This window comes from Cynara cardunculus, assembly GCF_001531365.2.
Source record: "Cynara cardunculus var. scolymus isolate 2C chromosome LG 13, CcrdV1, whole genome shotgun sequence".
NCBI lineage: Eukaryota > Viridiplantae > Streptophyta > Magnoliopsida > Asterales > Asteraceae > Cynara > Cynara cardunculus.
The window spans coordinates 8,484,488-8,499,317 of record NC_037540.1 but is presented as its reverse complement, the minus strand read 5'-3'; the positions used below and the strand labels follow the sequence as shown (position 1 = coordinate 8,499,317).

General features: G+C 35.4%; 1 protein-coding gene across 2 annotated transcripts; it reads right to left on the bottom strand.

Annotated features, from left to right (window-relative positions):
- Positions 1-1,890: 1,890 nt before the first annotated feature.
- LOC112524499 (3-hydroxy-3-methylglutaryl-coenzyme A reductase 1-like) lies at positions 1,891-5,626 on the bottom strand. 2 transcript variants are annotated; one of them, XM_025134343.1, is made up of 4 exons: positions 4,633-5,626; positions 3,745-3,926; positions 2,547-2,893; positions 1,891-2,459 (listed from the first exon to the last, which is right to left on the bottom strand). In XM_025134343.1, the coding sequence occupies exons 1-4, from the start codon at positions 5,607-5,609 to the stop codon at positions 2,220-2,222; spliced, it is 1,746 nt and encodes a 581-aa protein (XP_024990111.1). In that variant the 5' UTR covers positions 5,610-5,626; the 3' UTR covers positions 1,891-2,219. The 2 variants fall into 2 exon arrangements, with proteins under 2 accessions (XP_024990111.1, XP_024990112.1); XM_025134344.1 differs by having other exon boundaries at positions 2,183-2,459; positions 2,547-2,716.
- Positions 5,627-14,830: the final 9,204 nt, after the last annotated feature.

The window sequence follows — 14,830 nt, the reverse complement described above, 5'->3', positions numbered from 1 at the left end:
AAGATGCTCCAAGGTGCTGGTGGAAAAGTTGGTGTTGAGATGGATTGGTGATGCCTCAAATATATAGGGGGAAATGTGGGGCCCAAACTCTTTGTTCAATGGGTAATGACCACCCATCACCACATGTCTTCTTCAATCTTGACCAAGTCACCTCCTCTTGATAGGTTGCAAAAGGTGAAGGTACAACCAATAAATGTGATGGAAAGACCATTACATCATGGTACAAAATGAACTCATCCAAGTCTCATCATCCCATAACTAGGTTCAATCTTCCATGCAACCAAGTAATTATATTTGAACTTAGCATTAACTCCCAATAATATCCAAGAATATGAATATCATAATTTTGTTCAAATCCAACTAGATGCAAAATTTACCAACAATAAAGAGTTTTTTAGACAATAATTAAATTCTTAACCTTTCATCACCTCTTAACATAATTTGGACAAAAAATATAGAATATGAGCAAAATGGGTACCAAAGATACAATAAAATAGGGGTATAGAACAACAAATAACTCCAACAAAAGGAGAGTTATCAATGACTTTTACCTGATAAGTGAGGATGATGACTCTTACTATGGTTAGCGTTTACCAAGATAAATTGTTGCACACGATACGTTTTAATAAATAAAATCTTACCCGATAAATAAACGATAATATTGAATTTACTGGTAAGTATTTAGGTAAACAGCCTCTTAGTCTCCAAACATAAAAAAGAGAGGAACTTAGTTTTTAGTTCATGTGGTTTGTTGAATTATTTTTTTCTTAGATTATGAAATTACAATTTTCATTCTTATGATTTATAATTAAATACTTTTTTTGGTCTTATGATTTAAAATTTATTATTTTTTTCATTTTTATGATTTACAATTAATTTCTCTTTTCATACTTAAAAGTAGTATTTTGACCTCAAGGACGAAAATAAAAACGAATTACAAACTATAAGATTGAAAAACAAATTTTTGAAACCACAGGGAGGAAATCAGCAATTTTTAAAAAACCATAGGGACAAAAAATGTAAAAAATATATATTTGGTCTTCGTGGTTTGTTATTTGCAACACTTTTGTTCCAGTTTCAAAATTATGACTATTGTAGTTTGTAAAAACGACTGAATTTGATCTTTCTCTCTCTAACGTCCATTAGAAGAATTTGTTAAGTGAATGGTAGTTTGATCTTTTTATAATTTTAATCACATTTTTCTAGAAAAAGGAGCGGTCAGTTGTGCTTATTGAAAAAGTGGATAAGTAAACAACATACCTCTTAATGGGATAAGTGGTTCTTGTTGGGTAAGAGGCTAATAAGGGGTAAGTAAACAGCCCCTTAGTCTAATATATACAAAAAAATTAACCATACTAGGGGTGTGCAGAAAATCATTCGATCCAATTAGAACCGACCAACCAAAATCTGATATCCAATTGTATCTATCTAGATATATACAAAGAAACATCAAGTATATGCTACGTGCAAGAGAGTTCTGTGTCCTTTCATGAAGATGCTTCTAGAAATCTTCCACAAAAGCTCTTTATCCATTCTCGAAAGCTATGGAAGCTTCAAATTTGGTTTAACCTATGTTAAAAGGGTCCTATATTTGATAGATCATCATATCATGGTTGTTAACATCACTCTAAGGTAGCGTTTGGTTTACATGATGCTTTTGGATGAAATAGAATTTGTCAAATGAAATTAACTTTGAAAAAGTTGGAATAAAATGTTATCATGTTTAACCACATGTTTAGTTGACGGACATTAAAAAGAAATACGTTAAAGAAATTAAAATCTATTTATTTGGTTCACAGTAAGTAGCTTTGCAATTACCAAAATACTCACTTTTGTAAAACTTGTTGCAGAGCTTTTTTTACCACATAAGAAAGCGACATAAAAAGCCACATTTTGCTTGTAATCTTACAAACTCAATGAACCAAATTTTACTTTTTTCAAGTCAATTAGCGGCTTAAATAACTCATTATCCACACTTGTCCCATGTTGTACTACACAAATTAACAAAACAGGAACAAGTATGACCAGTACCTTATTCTATCTGAAAATACATCCGAATTGCACTTTTACGACAAACGAACAAACTAACTAACACATAAAACGTACGTGGACCAATCTGACAAACATGATTTGATTGATTCAATCGTTGATCAGTGTGGGTAAGCTTTGTGTTGCGGTCTTTTTTTACAACTACTGCCAGCTGCTGTTATTTACTAAGATCACGCGATTGCTGTCATATCCCTGTTTGATCTGTTGTATTTCATGTGGCTCTTAACCAACTGCCCAGAAGAAATGGCCGACATCAAAGACAGTTCCCCAGCCAATACTGCACCAGCTACTATTGTTGCCAGCACCCTTGCATTTGACCCTGGGGACTCTTTGCTTGCACCCTTCACTCCAAGTAGATTCAAGCAAGCAGATTGAGATGCCAATTGGGTCCCACCTCCTACTGTTCCAACCTGCAACAATTACCGCTATTCATGAATGCTTGATGGGGAAGATAAGGATCCTCTACTCTCTGGGGGGAGAAAAGGAAGAGACTATACCTCGATGGAAGGCATGGTAACAGAGATGTGTAGGTCTTTTCCACCATTGATAGCTTCCATCATAGTAATGCAGTGAGAGCTCTCGATGTTTTGGGCAGGGTCTTGACCGGTGGCTATAAAGACTGCTGAAACAATATTGGCAGCATGGGCATTGAAGCCACCAAGAGAACCTGCAATAGCTGAACCAGTAAGGTTCTTAAGCATGTTAAGCTCTACAAGGCCAGGCACTGTGGTTTTTAGCACCTTCTTCACCACCTCCTCGGTGATGACTGACTCACAAACAACAGACTTTCCACGCCCTTCAATCCAGTTCACAGCAGCTGGTTTTTTATCTGAGCAAAAATTTCCTAAACAACCAACAATACACACGTCATGACTAAACAAGCTTCCTGCAAGATGCTGATAATGTGGAAAACTGAAAGGGTTAAAGTGCAACTGATATTAATTGTTACTCGTAGGTCCACTAAATTAATACAAGATCCATTATCCACTTAAGGACTTCATATCAGTGTGCTCTTGAAATGGAGATCTAAATATTTTACCCAAAAAGAGTTCCACATATAATGTAATTTGATGATTACCAGACAAAATGAAGCATCGGTATCGTGACCATGGTTCAAGACCCAGATGCAGAGTTAATGATAAATGCATTACGTAAAGGAAGTAATGTCTGAGATAGGGAGGCAAGATAAACAATAGGAAGACTGAGACATAGGAAGGGGACATATTTATATATCCATATACCACATGTATATGATAAACACATGCTAGATAATAAATGTATGGATGTTTTTGAACAATAATGACCCAAGAGATTTTTGCTCCTTTTTTGGTGTAAAGGGAGTTGATCCTTGTACACATAAGCATTTCTTTTTCTATAGAATATCGAAATCCCTCTATTTCTTGCGTGTGCCAATTGAAGTATTTCAAGAAATGATCACTCCTTGAATCAGACATGAGTCTAAGGTTAACCTGAATTTTATCAAGCATACATACAGGATTTAGTAGTTCATAGTTCATACACATTTGATTTGTTGCTTCATCACAAAATTTTGTAGTTTCCTGTTCAACCCCTTTTTGAATGGAAGACGAGCAAATCACATGTCACCAAATTCTTGAATCTAGCCTTACTAGCTAAATTTACCAGTTCACTTTTGATTTCTGAAACATAGAAATTGAAAGGAATTGGAGGACTCACCAGATATACCAATCACATCCATGTCTGGAAAATCAATTTGAAGAAAATCTAAAACATTTTGGACGCCCTTAGACACCATGTTCATCCCCATTGCATCACCCGTGCTGCAAGTAAATCTGATATATAGATTTTTCCCAGCAATTGAGCATCGAATGCTTTGAAGCCTAGCAAATCTGCTCGATCTGATATAATAGAACATAATTACAAATCAAGACCCTCAAAACTAGGTATGCATTAAAAATGGTATCAATATGAAACCAAACCCATCAAGCAAAAGGAAAAACTATCAAGCACAAATTAATTGGATACACGCGGGGGAAGACACAAAGTCAGCATCATGTCATATACTACCATTTAAAACACACCCCCCCCCCCCCAAAAAAAATCAAATTCAGTAGAGAAAATAGGCATTTCATGTCAAAATCATACACATCAAAAGTAGCAAGTACAGTCCAAAAAGTACAATTGACCATATTTTTGTCATTTCCTACCTAGGTAAGTAGCTCATCATAATAAGCAATGCTTATTTGCAGAATGTTCTATTAAAAGAAAAACTATGGCCAGTTGAACCCAAAAAGAAGCCCTAATGCAGTGTTTGGTTACAGCTTACACATGTATGGCAACAAATCTGTAAAGCATGATACAGAACCCCCTTGCAATCTAAACTTAATGTAACTGAAAGGATTTTTGTTGTTGGAGTTAATGGTAATCTAATCTGCCTTCTGTAGTTAAATTTCAAATTAGAAACTTAGTAGAAGTAAATGCAGCCCTCGTTGGCAGTCACTGTCCTTGTCAATAGATATTGAGAAATCACTTTCTATCTTAAGAAGTAATTTACCAAGAATGGACTACAACTGAAAGTGGAAACACCCAAAAGAGGGATCTTACTTATTAAAAACGATGCTCAATGTATCAAAATTGATGGGATCTTCCAAGAAGAACTTAAGGTGAGCACTCCTTGCTGCCGTCCCAAACCTCACGACAGGCGCTCTCGTCATCCCATCCTTCAACAAAATCGCCGTGGCTCCGCCGGATGCAAATATAGCTTTACAACCCCTATTTGTGCTAGCAACCAAACACCCCTCCGTCGTAGCCATGGGCACCATGTACTCACCACCATTCAACAACAAAGGCCCAGCAATTCCAATAGGGAGCTGAACATAACCAATAGGCATCTCACAACACTGCCCCAATATCGAATCGTAATCAAATCCTTCCAGCGGTAACCCTAACAACGACCTCCCCGTTTTTTTCTCTAACGCCTCCCGTCGAATCGACGCAGCTCTACGGCAATCTCCAAGCTTTGATTCGAGAGAATACGAAGGAAGCGATCCAGAAACTACAGATTTCACAATCTCTTCGTCCTTTTCAGATATAAGAGTAAGAGCCGGCGGTAGAGGATCCATAATTCTAGGTTTAGGTTTAGAATGATGTTCGACGTCGTCTTCGAGAGTGAAGTTGTCCTCGTCAACACGAGAGGTGGCGATGAAGGATTGGACGAAATCGATGCCAAAGAAGCCTAGAAGGTAGATAAAGGAGGCAATGAGGGAGACGATAGCGGCAAGTTCGGAGAGGGTAACGACGTGAAGAGGCGTAGAGGAGCGGATTTTGTCGCGCCAACGGTGAAGGAGGAAGTAGGCAACACAGAAGAAAAGAGTAAAGAAAATACCGTTTGTTAGGTAGAGAGGAAGAGGTAATGCATCGGAGGCTTTTGGAAGAGGAGACGGTGACCGGTGATCGACGACGGTGTCGGTGGAGGAAGATGATCGATCGGTGTTGTTTATATTGTTGGAAGTAGTTTTCCGGTGGCGAACGATGGCAGGGGTGGATGGAGGTTTAGGAGGCAGTCCCCGGCGGAGATCCATGAAAATGGTAATGGAAGTGGTGGTGGCGGTTGGGGAAAGGCGGCGTATGATCGGTGGTTTCGTGGGTGCATTTATACATATGACTTATATGCGGTGACGTGGGGTTGTACGGCAATAACTTTTGATGCAGTTGTAGCGTTCACTTGCTGCATACTACACGTGTCGTCCATCTAGTTGATCTTGTTTTCCCTTTTTGGCTTAGTTAATTTTTAACGGGTAAAATGCTATTTACATCACTCAAAACATTTTTATTAGTTAATATTTTTAAAGAAAAAGTCTAAAAAAATACAATAAATTTTAGTGTTTTAAATGATTAAGTTTTTGAATAATTTTTTGAAACAAATAAATTATTGGACATTTTAAAACATGTTAAATAACTATTTGGACTTTCTAAAATCTGTTGGATACATTCTAATAACTTATATAACTGGTTAATGTGGTAAAATATTAGAAAAAATCTAAAAAAACCCAATGAACATTTATATTTTGAACGATTAAATCTATAAATATTTTTTGAACAAAAAGAGAACTTAAATCTATAAAATGAAACAAATATACTAAAAAAGTACTTACATTTACAAAAAGTACTTACATTTAAAAAAATTGATAAAATATTAGAGAAATGAATGTGTCAAACTAATAGATTATTTAGGTCTTTGAATCATATATTGTGGCCAGTAAAGAACTTTAGGACAATAACACATATATGTTTCAATATGACCATGTGGAACACCATGGTAATGACATAATGATTCGTGTGTTGCAAAATACACATCGACACATTTTCTTTCGAGCAAAATGCAAAGTGAGGCAATTAACAAAAATTGCAACTGTTGACTTCTACAACACAAGAAGCAACATACCATCATAATATGTTCTCTCGAATACCTATAAACTTTTGTAAACCCTGATCCTTAGCCAATACAAGAATGAGACCATCCTAAAATCTAATGATATAATACAAAAATATTTCATTATTACAATGAATACACGGTGATATTCATGGACATAAACATCCAGAATGCGAGCCCTTAAATTATTTTATGGTTCTGGTTGACGCATCGACACGATGGACACATGTCGCGCTATTGTCCACATGAAACCGCTGCATTAGCATAACTTATAGCACAAATTATACGTTTGAGGGCTCACCACCCCGATTATCCTATCAAGTCTATACGACTTGATAATGTTGAAGAATTTACATCGCAAGCATTTGATGATTATTGCATGTCTATTGGGATCGATGTAGAGCATCCCGTACCTCATGTACATACACAAAATGGTCTTGCAAAAGCTACTATCAAAAGGATAAAAATGGTATCTAGGGCATTGGTTATGCGCACCAATTTACCCACTTTTGCATGAGGTTATGGAATATTACATACAACATGGTATGTTAATTTTCACACCCTTAGACTTATAAAAGGGTCTACAAAGCAAGTATACAATATGGTCCAATGTCGTCTTTTCTAAGTAATGAAGTGGTAGAAATCGGTTATTGTCCACGGAGATTGTAGTAAAAGCTTAAAAAGAGTACAATGAAAGAAATAATTTCAGATGATGACATTGAAGACTTCAGTTGGATCTGAGTTAACAATAATGAAATAACATAATATAAAAGGGTAGCATGAGTGTAAGACTTGTGGGGAAATGTAAACACAAATTCCAACAGACAATGTTGTAGGAATGCTACAACGTGCAATAGACCATAACTAGTTTACCATATATTTTGAAGGTATTCCTCTCGGACTTCCATCATTGCACTATATTATAGCTTTCAACTCATATCTCTATGTAGTATCTGGACCAGGGATAATGACGAAATGGTATCTTCAAAATATATGGATAAACAAATCGTTTTGTTAAAAATCACTCTTTCGAGCCGATTCCCATATCATTGAAGTTAGCGTGTGTTCTATGTAGTTCATCTCTGAATCTACCGCACTTTAAGACTTTTAACAAGCGACCAACATGTCGAGAATTAATTAGTTTGAAAAATATAAATGACAAGTCTTCTTGTCGGCAGTTTTTTCAAGTCTACTTCTCATATCATTCAAGTTGACATGCATTCAGTGGCTTATCTTTAAGACTATGACACTTTAACACTTTCAAAATGGTCAACTCGTCAAGAAGTGTCAGTGGTTTTTATAAAAATTTGAATGAAATGGTGGAACGTTATTATTGTGAAACAACGTCCATTTTTCTTCGGTTTAACATTTCACCATTTGTCTTACACCAAGCTAAATGGAATTAGCTATTCATTACAGAAATTAAATGACAAAAAAATATAAAGAACAGAAAGTAAAGACATAAATATAAATGACGGAAAGTAAATGACTGAATGAAAATAGCGAAAAACAAATGGCAAGAAAAGTAAAAACAAGAATGCTGCAACAATATATCTTAGGATGCGTTTGGTATGCAGACTACATGGGATAGGACGAGACAAAAAAAAATAGTCTCAAGTTTGGCATACCATGGACAAAAAAAACATGAGACAAAGTGAGACTATTTTTAATTTTAATGAGACAAATATTGATATTTATTGTTCCACCAAAAAAGGTAGAACAACATGGGATTAAAGTTAAAATGACAATATTTTGGTTGATTTGTTGTCATTTTACAATCATTATATGATATAAAATAAAATTGAACAACATTTAGGGGTAATATGGTCATTTTAATAGTTTTGTTCTGCCATATCCTAGTCGTACCAAACATAGGACAAACAATTAGTCTTGTCCCGTCCCATCCTGTCCCGTACTGTCTCGTCATGTCCCGTACCGTCTCGTCTTGTCCCATCCAGTATGCGTACCAAACACTACTTTAAAGAACAATTTTTTAAAGAAATTCAAGAACTAACTTAAATATGCTAAGAAGCTACAGATCTAAATATGATGAAAATGATATCAAAAAGAGTTATAAGAGGTCCTATTTATACAAAAACTTCAAAGAAGAAGACAAAACTCTTGGGAAAGCAAGGGATCTTGAAAAGGAGACAAAAGACACAAAAGTAAAATAGAATATCACATCAAGTACAAAAAACACTTTCCAAAAGTCTTCTACTTCAAATCTTCAGTTCTTTAACCAATAGTTCAACAAAAGTTTGTCTTTTTCTTCATGCAGCAACTAAATTCATAAAGCCCTTCTAAAAAGCCGCTTCTTACAGGTCAATGCTGATGGAATGCTGCAACACAGAATAATAGTCATTTAAGTTTAAGATTTAGCTACTTTAATTGTGTAAAGACAAGCTAATCACTTAATTTAGCTCCAAATATAAAGAAATGGAAAATAATATAATAAAAAGGGACTCAAGGTTGGGATAAAAGAAAATAAACTACCTAAAAGTAAAGAAATAAGCGTTTTATGCCTTGAATAATCAATGCATATCACAACACTACTCGCTTTAGACCCACTGCTAGCCAACGATTTCCTGTGTACCAATTGGTAACTGGATATAAGCCTGATATTTCACATTTATGCAAATTTGGTTGAGCAGTATACGTGTCAATTGTGCCCCACAACATACTAAAATGGGCCTTCATAGACGATTAAGCATATATGTTGGATATAAATCCCCAACAATTATCCACTATTTAGAACTTTTGATGGGTGATCTATTTACCGTAAGATGTGTGAATTATCACTTTGATGAGATAGTCTTCCCGTCGTTAGGGGGAGATAGGAAAAAAGATTTTCCAAGAGAACGACATGAATTGTCATGGAATATTCTCACTCTATCTCAAATTGATCCTCGCACTTCACAATGTGAAAGTGGAGTGAAACGAATACTAAATCTTTAAACGAATCAAACTCGATGCCTGATACGTTTAATGTTATTCAAGGAGTGACAAGATCACATACCAACTACAAATATATCCACAAGGTTAAAATAATCAGATGTTTACTCAAGTAAAAGGGTTTCTTTAGGTTGAAACTATTCAACATGGTTGCACCTGTGATCATTGAAGACTGGAATTAAAGAGCGAAAGTTGAAGAAACTAACACGCACACTAGCACAGGGAGAACGACCCACTTCCATGGTTGCTTGGCCCTATAACCCATCATTTATTTGTGCGTAATAGGACTAAAATCTATAGTAGAAATACGCAAGAAAATCCATGGTTGCCTAGCCTATTGATGGACAAGTAAACAAGATTCGATGGGGTTTTAGATTTTGATGAAATTTCATGGCTGTGTGCATACCTTCTGCAACCACATTTGAGGTCAAAAAGGAGTTGGTAAACTTCATCAAAAACATTTCTTGAATCCAATAAAAAAAGACGATGGTCGTCGAGTTGTGGCAGGAGGAAGACGAATAGACAATGGTTACGAAGTCACGTTGGTGGAATTCAAGGAGGTACGTTCGTATCGGCAATGGAGTTCCATATGTGCAATTCATGGTAAGCGCTAATTTATTTTAGGAATCAACACTATAATTTATTTTATTGGGTAAGATTGTAGTACATCAAAACATATCTTATACAACAATTTACCTGGTAAGCACTTACCCGGGTAAGAGTCATCATCCTCACTTACCGGGTAAGACTTTTCATCCTTATTATCACTCTTACCGGGTAAAATTCTTGGCTCTCGCCATGTTCATCAGGTGATGAAAATTACCCGGTAAGTACTTACCGGGTAAGCGTTTTAGTAAACGGTAAGAGGTCGTTTACCTAAACACTTATCCGGTAAGCTTTTAACGGTAAAATTTAACGTTATTACTTACTTACCTACTAAGATTTTAGTCTACCAAAACGACATAGTATGTAACAACTTCTCTAGTAAGTGCTAACCGTGATAAGAATTGTCACTATCACTTACCGGGTAAGACTCTCGGTCTTTGTTTTCGCTCTTACCGGGTAAGATTCTTGGTCTTTGTCATATTCATCCAGTGAGGTAATGTAACTTGGTAAACACTTACCCAAGTAAACATTTGGTAAACGGCCCTTAAATATTACAAACTGTTTAGCATATGGAGTCCTAAATATATAAATAAACCAATCTAATTGTTTCTCATTTGCTAGAGTTTGAGAGGATATATAAGTAACAATGTACATACAAGTCTCTTGTTTGTTTTCTAGCTAAACAAACGCACATGCATGCATCAACCGTCAAAAAGTTGTAAAGACACGTGATCGGAAAAATCTATGAATATAATAAATCTTATATTTTTTGATATCATGTTTTATTTTTTACATCAATCATGTAAAAAAACGCATTATCATTTTATTATGTAAAGAGAATTAAAAAATAAATTAAATAAATATTAAACGGAATAATGATACCTTTTTAATGGGTAGGATAGAAAAAAAACTTTACGACATGACATTTTACTTAAAAATTATTAGGGGGTGTTTGGGATTGTTTATTTGAAACAACTTATATTTTTTTAAATAATTTTTTATTAGTTTATTATAAGTTAGGATGATTTAACTTAGAGGCTGTTTGGCAGTTGCTGAATGATTTGGTGCAAAATGATTAAGTGGTCAGAATGATTAATAGGCTTTCGTGATATAGTGTAAAATGAAATATAATTTTTTGATAATTGTTTACATTGAAATTAGGGCGTTGAATGGTTAAGAGAGACTCAGGATACAAAATCATTCAGAGGTTTTTAGAATCATTAAGAAATAGATTTTTTTTTGTCAAACAAGATTCATCTCTTAACGATTCAGAGGCTGTCTGTTAATGAAATTATTAAGAGATAAGCAAACGACCACTTATTCAAAAACTTTTCATTATCGATTTGAGATCGGTATAAACAATTTATCCTTGTTACAGGTGTCACACCAAAATAAGTTAGTCAAGATGTATAATTAAACAATGAAAGGGAAAACTAGAAATACTAGTAAGAGATTTTTTGGGTCAAAACTCATATTTTCGTTTTATTAAGCTGTTATCCAGCTTCAGATGGTACTATAATCTTTAATCCTTGTAATTCTATCAATGACATTTCATAATCCATGGTAGGAAACAGTTGAATATAAAGGACATTCAAAATATACGTATAATTGTGCCTTTTGTTTTTCCCAAACCCTAATTTCCTTTCTTATATCAGCTTCCGATGGTACTGAAATCTTGGAATCTGTATAATTCTGTCAAAGCTAATTCAAAATCTATTGAAAACAAACAGCTAAACATAAATGGACACTCAATCTCTTTGTGTTGTGTGTGAATTTTATGTTTTTCCAAAACCCTAATTTTGTTTTCTTATGCTGTCATAAAGCTTCCAATGGCGCCATAATCTGGAACTCTACATAGAATCGTCAATGCCAGTTCAAAATTTGTTGAAAGAAACAAGTAATCATAAAGGGGCACACGAAATGGACAGTAAAATTGTGTGAAGTTCTATAGAATTGACGATGGTTACATAATGTAAATGAATATATGTAACCTACAGATCCCAAATTACTCAGATCTTTTAGTGTTTGAATTGGTTTTGTGTTTCTTGTTCGTTCGAATTTCCCCAACTGCAATGATTTTATATTTTGAATATCAATTGTTCAAGATGGTACCCCTTTTTTCACAGAACTGCTTCTAAATTGTTCCCCCATTAACACAGATGTTATATGGATCTTGGAGGTATAACATTTTTTGAGGTCTTTTTGTTAGTGGCGTCATTGATGTAATGGATAATTATGTGACCACTCCAATTTTGTGTTTCTAGTAACAATGGGAGGAGTAGCAGAGAAGTTCTTCATAACATCACTGTTTATGTGGACGGTTCCTGTAGCAATTCTGTATGCGTTCAGCAACAATTCATTTCTTGGTAAGCTTTCGTTCGTTGGGGTATTAAATGCAGTAAATAGTTTAGTACTATAGTTAACGCTACAACCTTCAAATTGGAGAAACTGTTGGAGTTCAATGCAAGTTTTCTTGGATGTTTTGACTCTTGCTAGTTGTTTCTCTGTTTTTGAGGGTGCGTTTGGTGCGTAGACATGACTGGACTAACGAGAGTGAGTTAGGCGGGTGGGAAAGAACTGTTCAAGGTTTTTAGGTTTTAATTTTGACATGAGTAGTTTAGTAATTTAATAATCTTGTCTCATCTCCCTATTTTGTTCCACCTTTTTTGAAGTATATATAACATTTATACACGACAAATAAACTCATACACCCTCATCATCTTTGTAGAGGTATGAGCCCCTGACCTTCCTATTCCACCTATTTTGGTGGGACAGAAAAATGTACCTTTGTGCCGATCGGTCCTGTCATGCCCTAGTGTAAATGTTGCATTAAACGTGAGACAACAAGTTTTTGTTTTGTTCTGTCCCATCTTGTCCCGCATCAAGAAATCATGGAGAAACTGTTGGAGCTGCTCTCAGCCTTAATTTGCAACTTCTCTCGAGTATTTTGCATGCAGTTGCTTTTTGTTTCTTCAAAAAAACTATTTTCTCATAATTCTTTATAGGATTAAGATCAGATACAATATCCCATAGTACCTTGACTTGGATTTTTGCTATTTTGCATCCCATGATCGATATTTCTGCAACAGGCTCTATTGATATATCACCGTATTCCATGACACTATTGAGCGGCTTACTGGCGGTCGTATCAGTGAATGTTGTAATTGCAATCTACGTATTTATGGCAATGAAAGAGCCTTCAGGTAAACATAGTCCCGATTCAAGATTTCTTGCAGAATCTGAGGCCAGTGTAAAGCACTCAAAACCAAATCAAATGCAGGAAAATTCTTCAGCAACTCATAAGAAAGAAGAGTAGGAGGTTCATTTTGAAGCTTTCAGTCGGTATGAATAGTCTTCTTTTACTTCATTTGGTCACGTATTCTTTATATAGTATCTAGTTGTCTATTTTTTTTAAATAATGAGGACAGTTCTTGGTTTCTAATGTTTGGGTAAAGCTGGTTTTCTTTATATGCTAGAGGATATGATAGGATACTTAATCTGAATTTATAACAACATAGAAAATACATAATGAAAAATCTCATTAACGTATGTTTGCTTTGATGTAGTGATGGCCAAACCGGCCCGGGACCGCCGGAGAACCGGAACCGGGACTGGTAAGGACCGGCCCGACCGGGACCATTATGGGCCTGGCCCGGTGAGTTCAAAAAAAAGCCGTTTTTTTGACTGTTTGGGAATGTTTGTATGACTGTTTTTTGCGATTTTTGACCTCTTTTTTTTTTTTTTTTTTTTTTTTGGCCTNACCGCCGGAGAACCGGAACCGGGACTGGTAAGGACCGGCCCGACCGGGACCATTATGGGCCTGGCCCGGTGAGTTCAAAAAAAAGCCGTTTTTTTTAACCGTTGGGAATGTTTATATGGCTGTTTTTTTTGTTTTTTTTTTTTTTTTTTTTGTCTTTTTGGCCTTCTAAACAATATATATAAGTGTCATGGAATATGGTGTAAGATACCAACTTACAAAACGTATTTATTAAAAATCATTCATAATTCTCGGTTTTTCGCTATATTTTGTCGCTTCGGCTCTAGCTCATTTCTTGCTTCCACTTCACAATTCTTATTTCTTTCTCTCTTTGTCTTACATAATAGTCGGTGAACAACATGATGCATCAAACGAACAAGTTGATCAAATTCTCGCTAAGCACGGACGAAAGTCCGAGATTTGGAATTCATACAACTTGGTGATCCTCACGACTGGGGAAAGAAAGGCACAATGCAACATATGTCAAGCTATCCTTATGGCGGAAGGAAATTCTACTTTAAGGCGGCACGCCGAAAAAACGTGCCCGGGGTTGAGGTTGGGGCGATTCAATTATAATAAAACGTATTTTTAAAGTGTCTTTGGTTGACCCAATTACAAATTTTATAGTGTATTCAAAAAATCTAAAAACAATTAAAAAATATTCTTTTTTGGGTAGGGACCGGTTACCCGTAACTGGTTATGTATCAAGTTAAACGGGCTTGAGTTTGATGACCGGGACCGGGACTGGTTACACCTGGACCGGTTATGAGCATGACTGTTTTAGGCCGAGACCGGATTTTGGTCATCACTAGTTTGATAGAATGTTTGGATTTGAAATTCCGGAATTTCAATGAAATTCTACAAATGACAGATATAGAAATCCATTGGAGATGAATGTTATTTCAAATCTAAATCCCCTGAATTTCAATTTCCATCGCATCTCTACTTCGCCTCTTTCATCAAATCTGTCATAATCTCTCCATTGCCTCCAAACAAACAAATATTTATAAAAATAAAAAAATAAAAATTAAATTCCATTCCAAATCCTATAAAAT

Coding starts and splice junctions, on each gene's coding strand:
- LOC112524499 (XM_025134343.1), bottom strand. CDS start 5,609: ATGGATCTCCGCCGGGGACTGCCTCCTAAACCTCCATCCACCCCTGCC. Junction 2,894..3,744: donor GGATGTGATTGGTATATCTG/GTGAGTCCTCCA, acceptor TTGGTTGTTTAG/GAAATTTTTGCTCAGATAAA. Junction 2,460..2,546: donor TTACCATGCCTTCCATCGAG/GTATAGTCTCTT, acceptor TAATTGTTGCAG/GTTGGAACAGTAGGAGGTGG.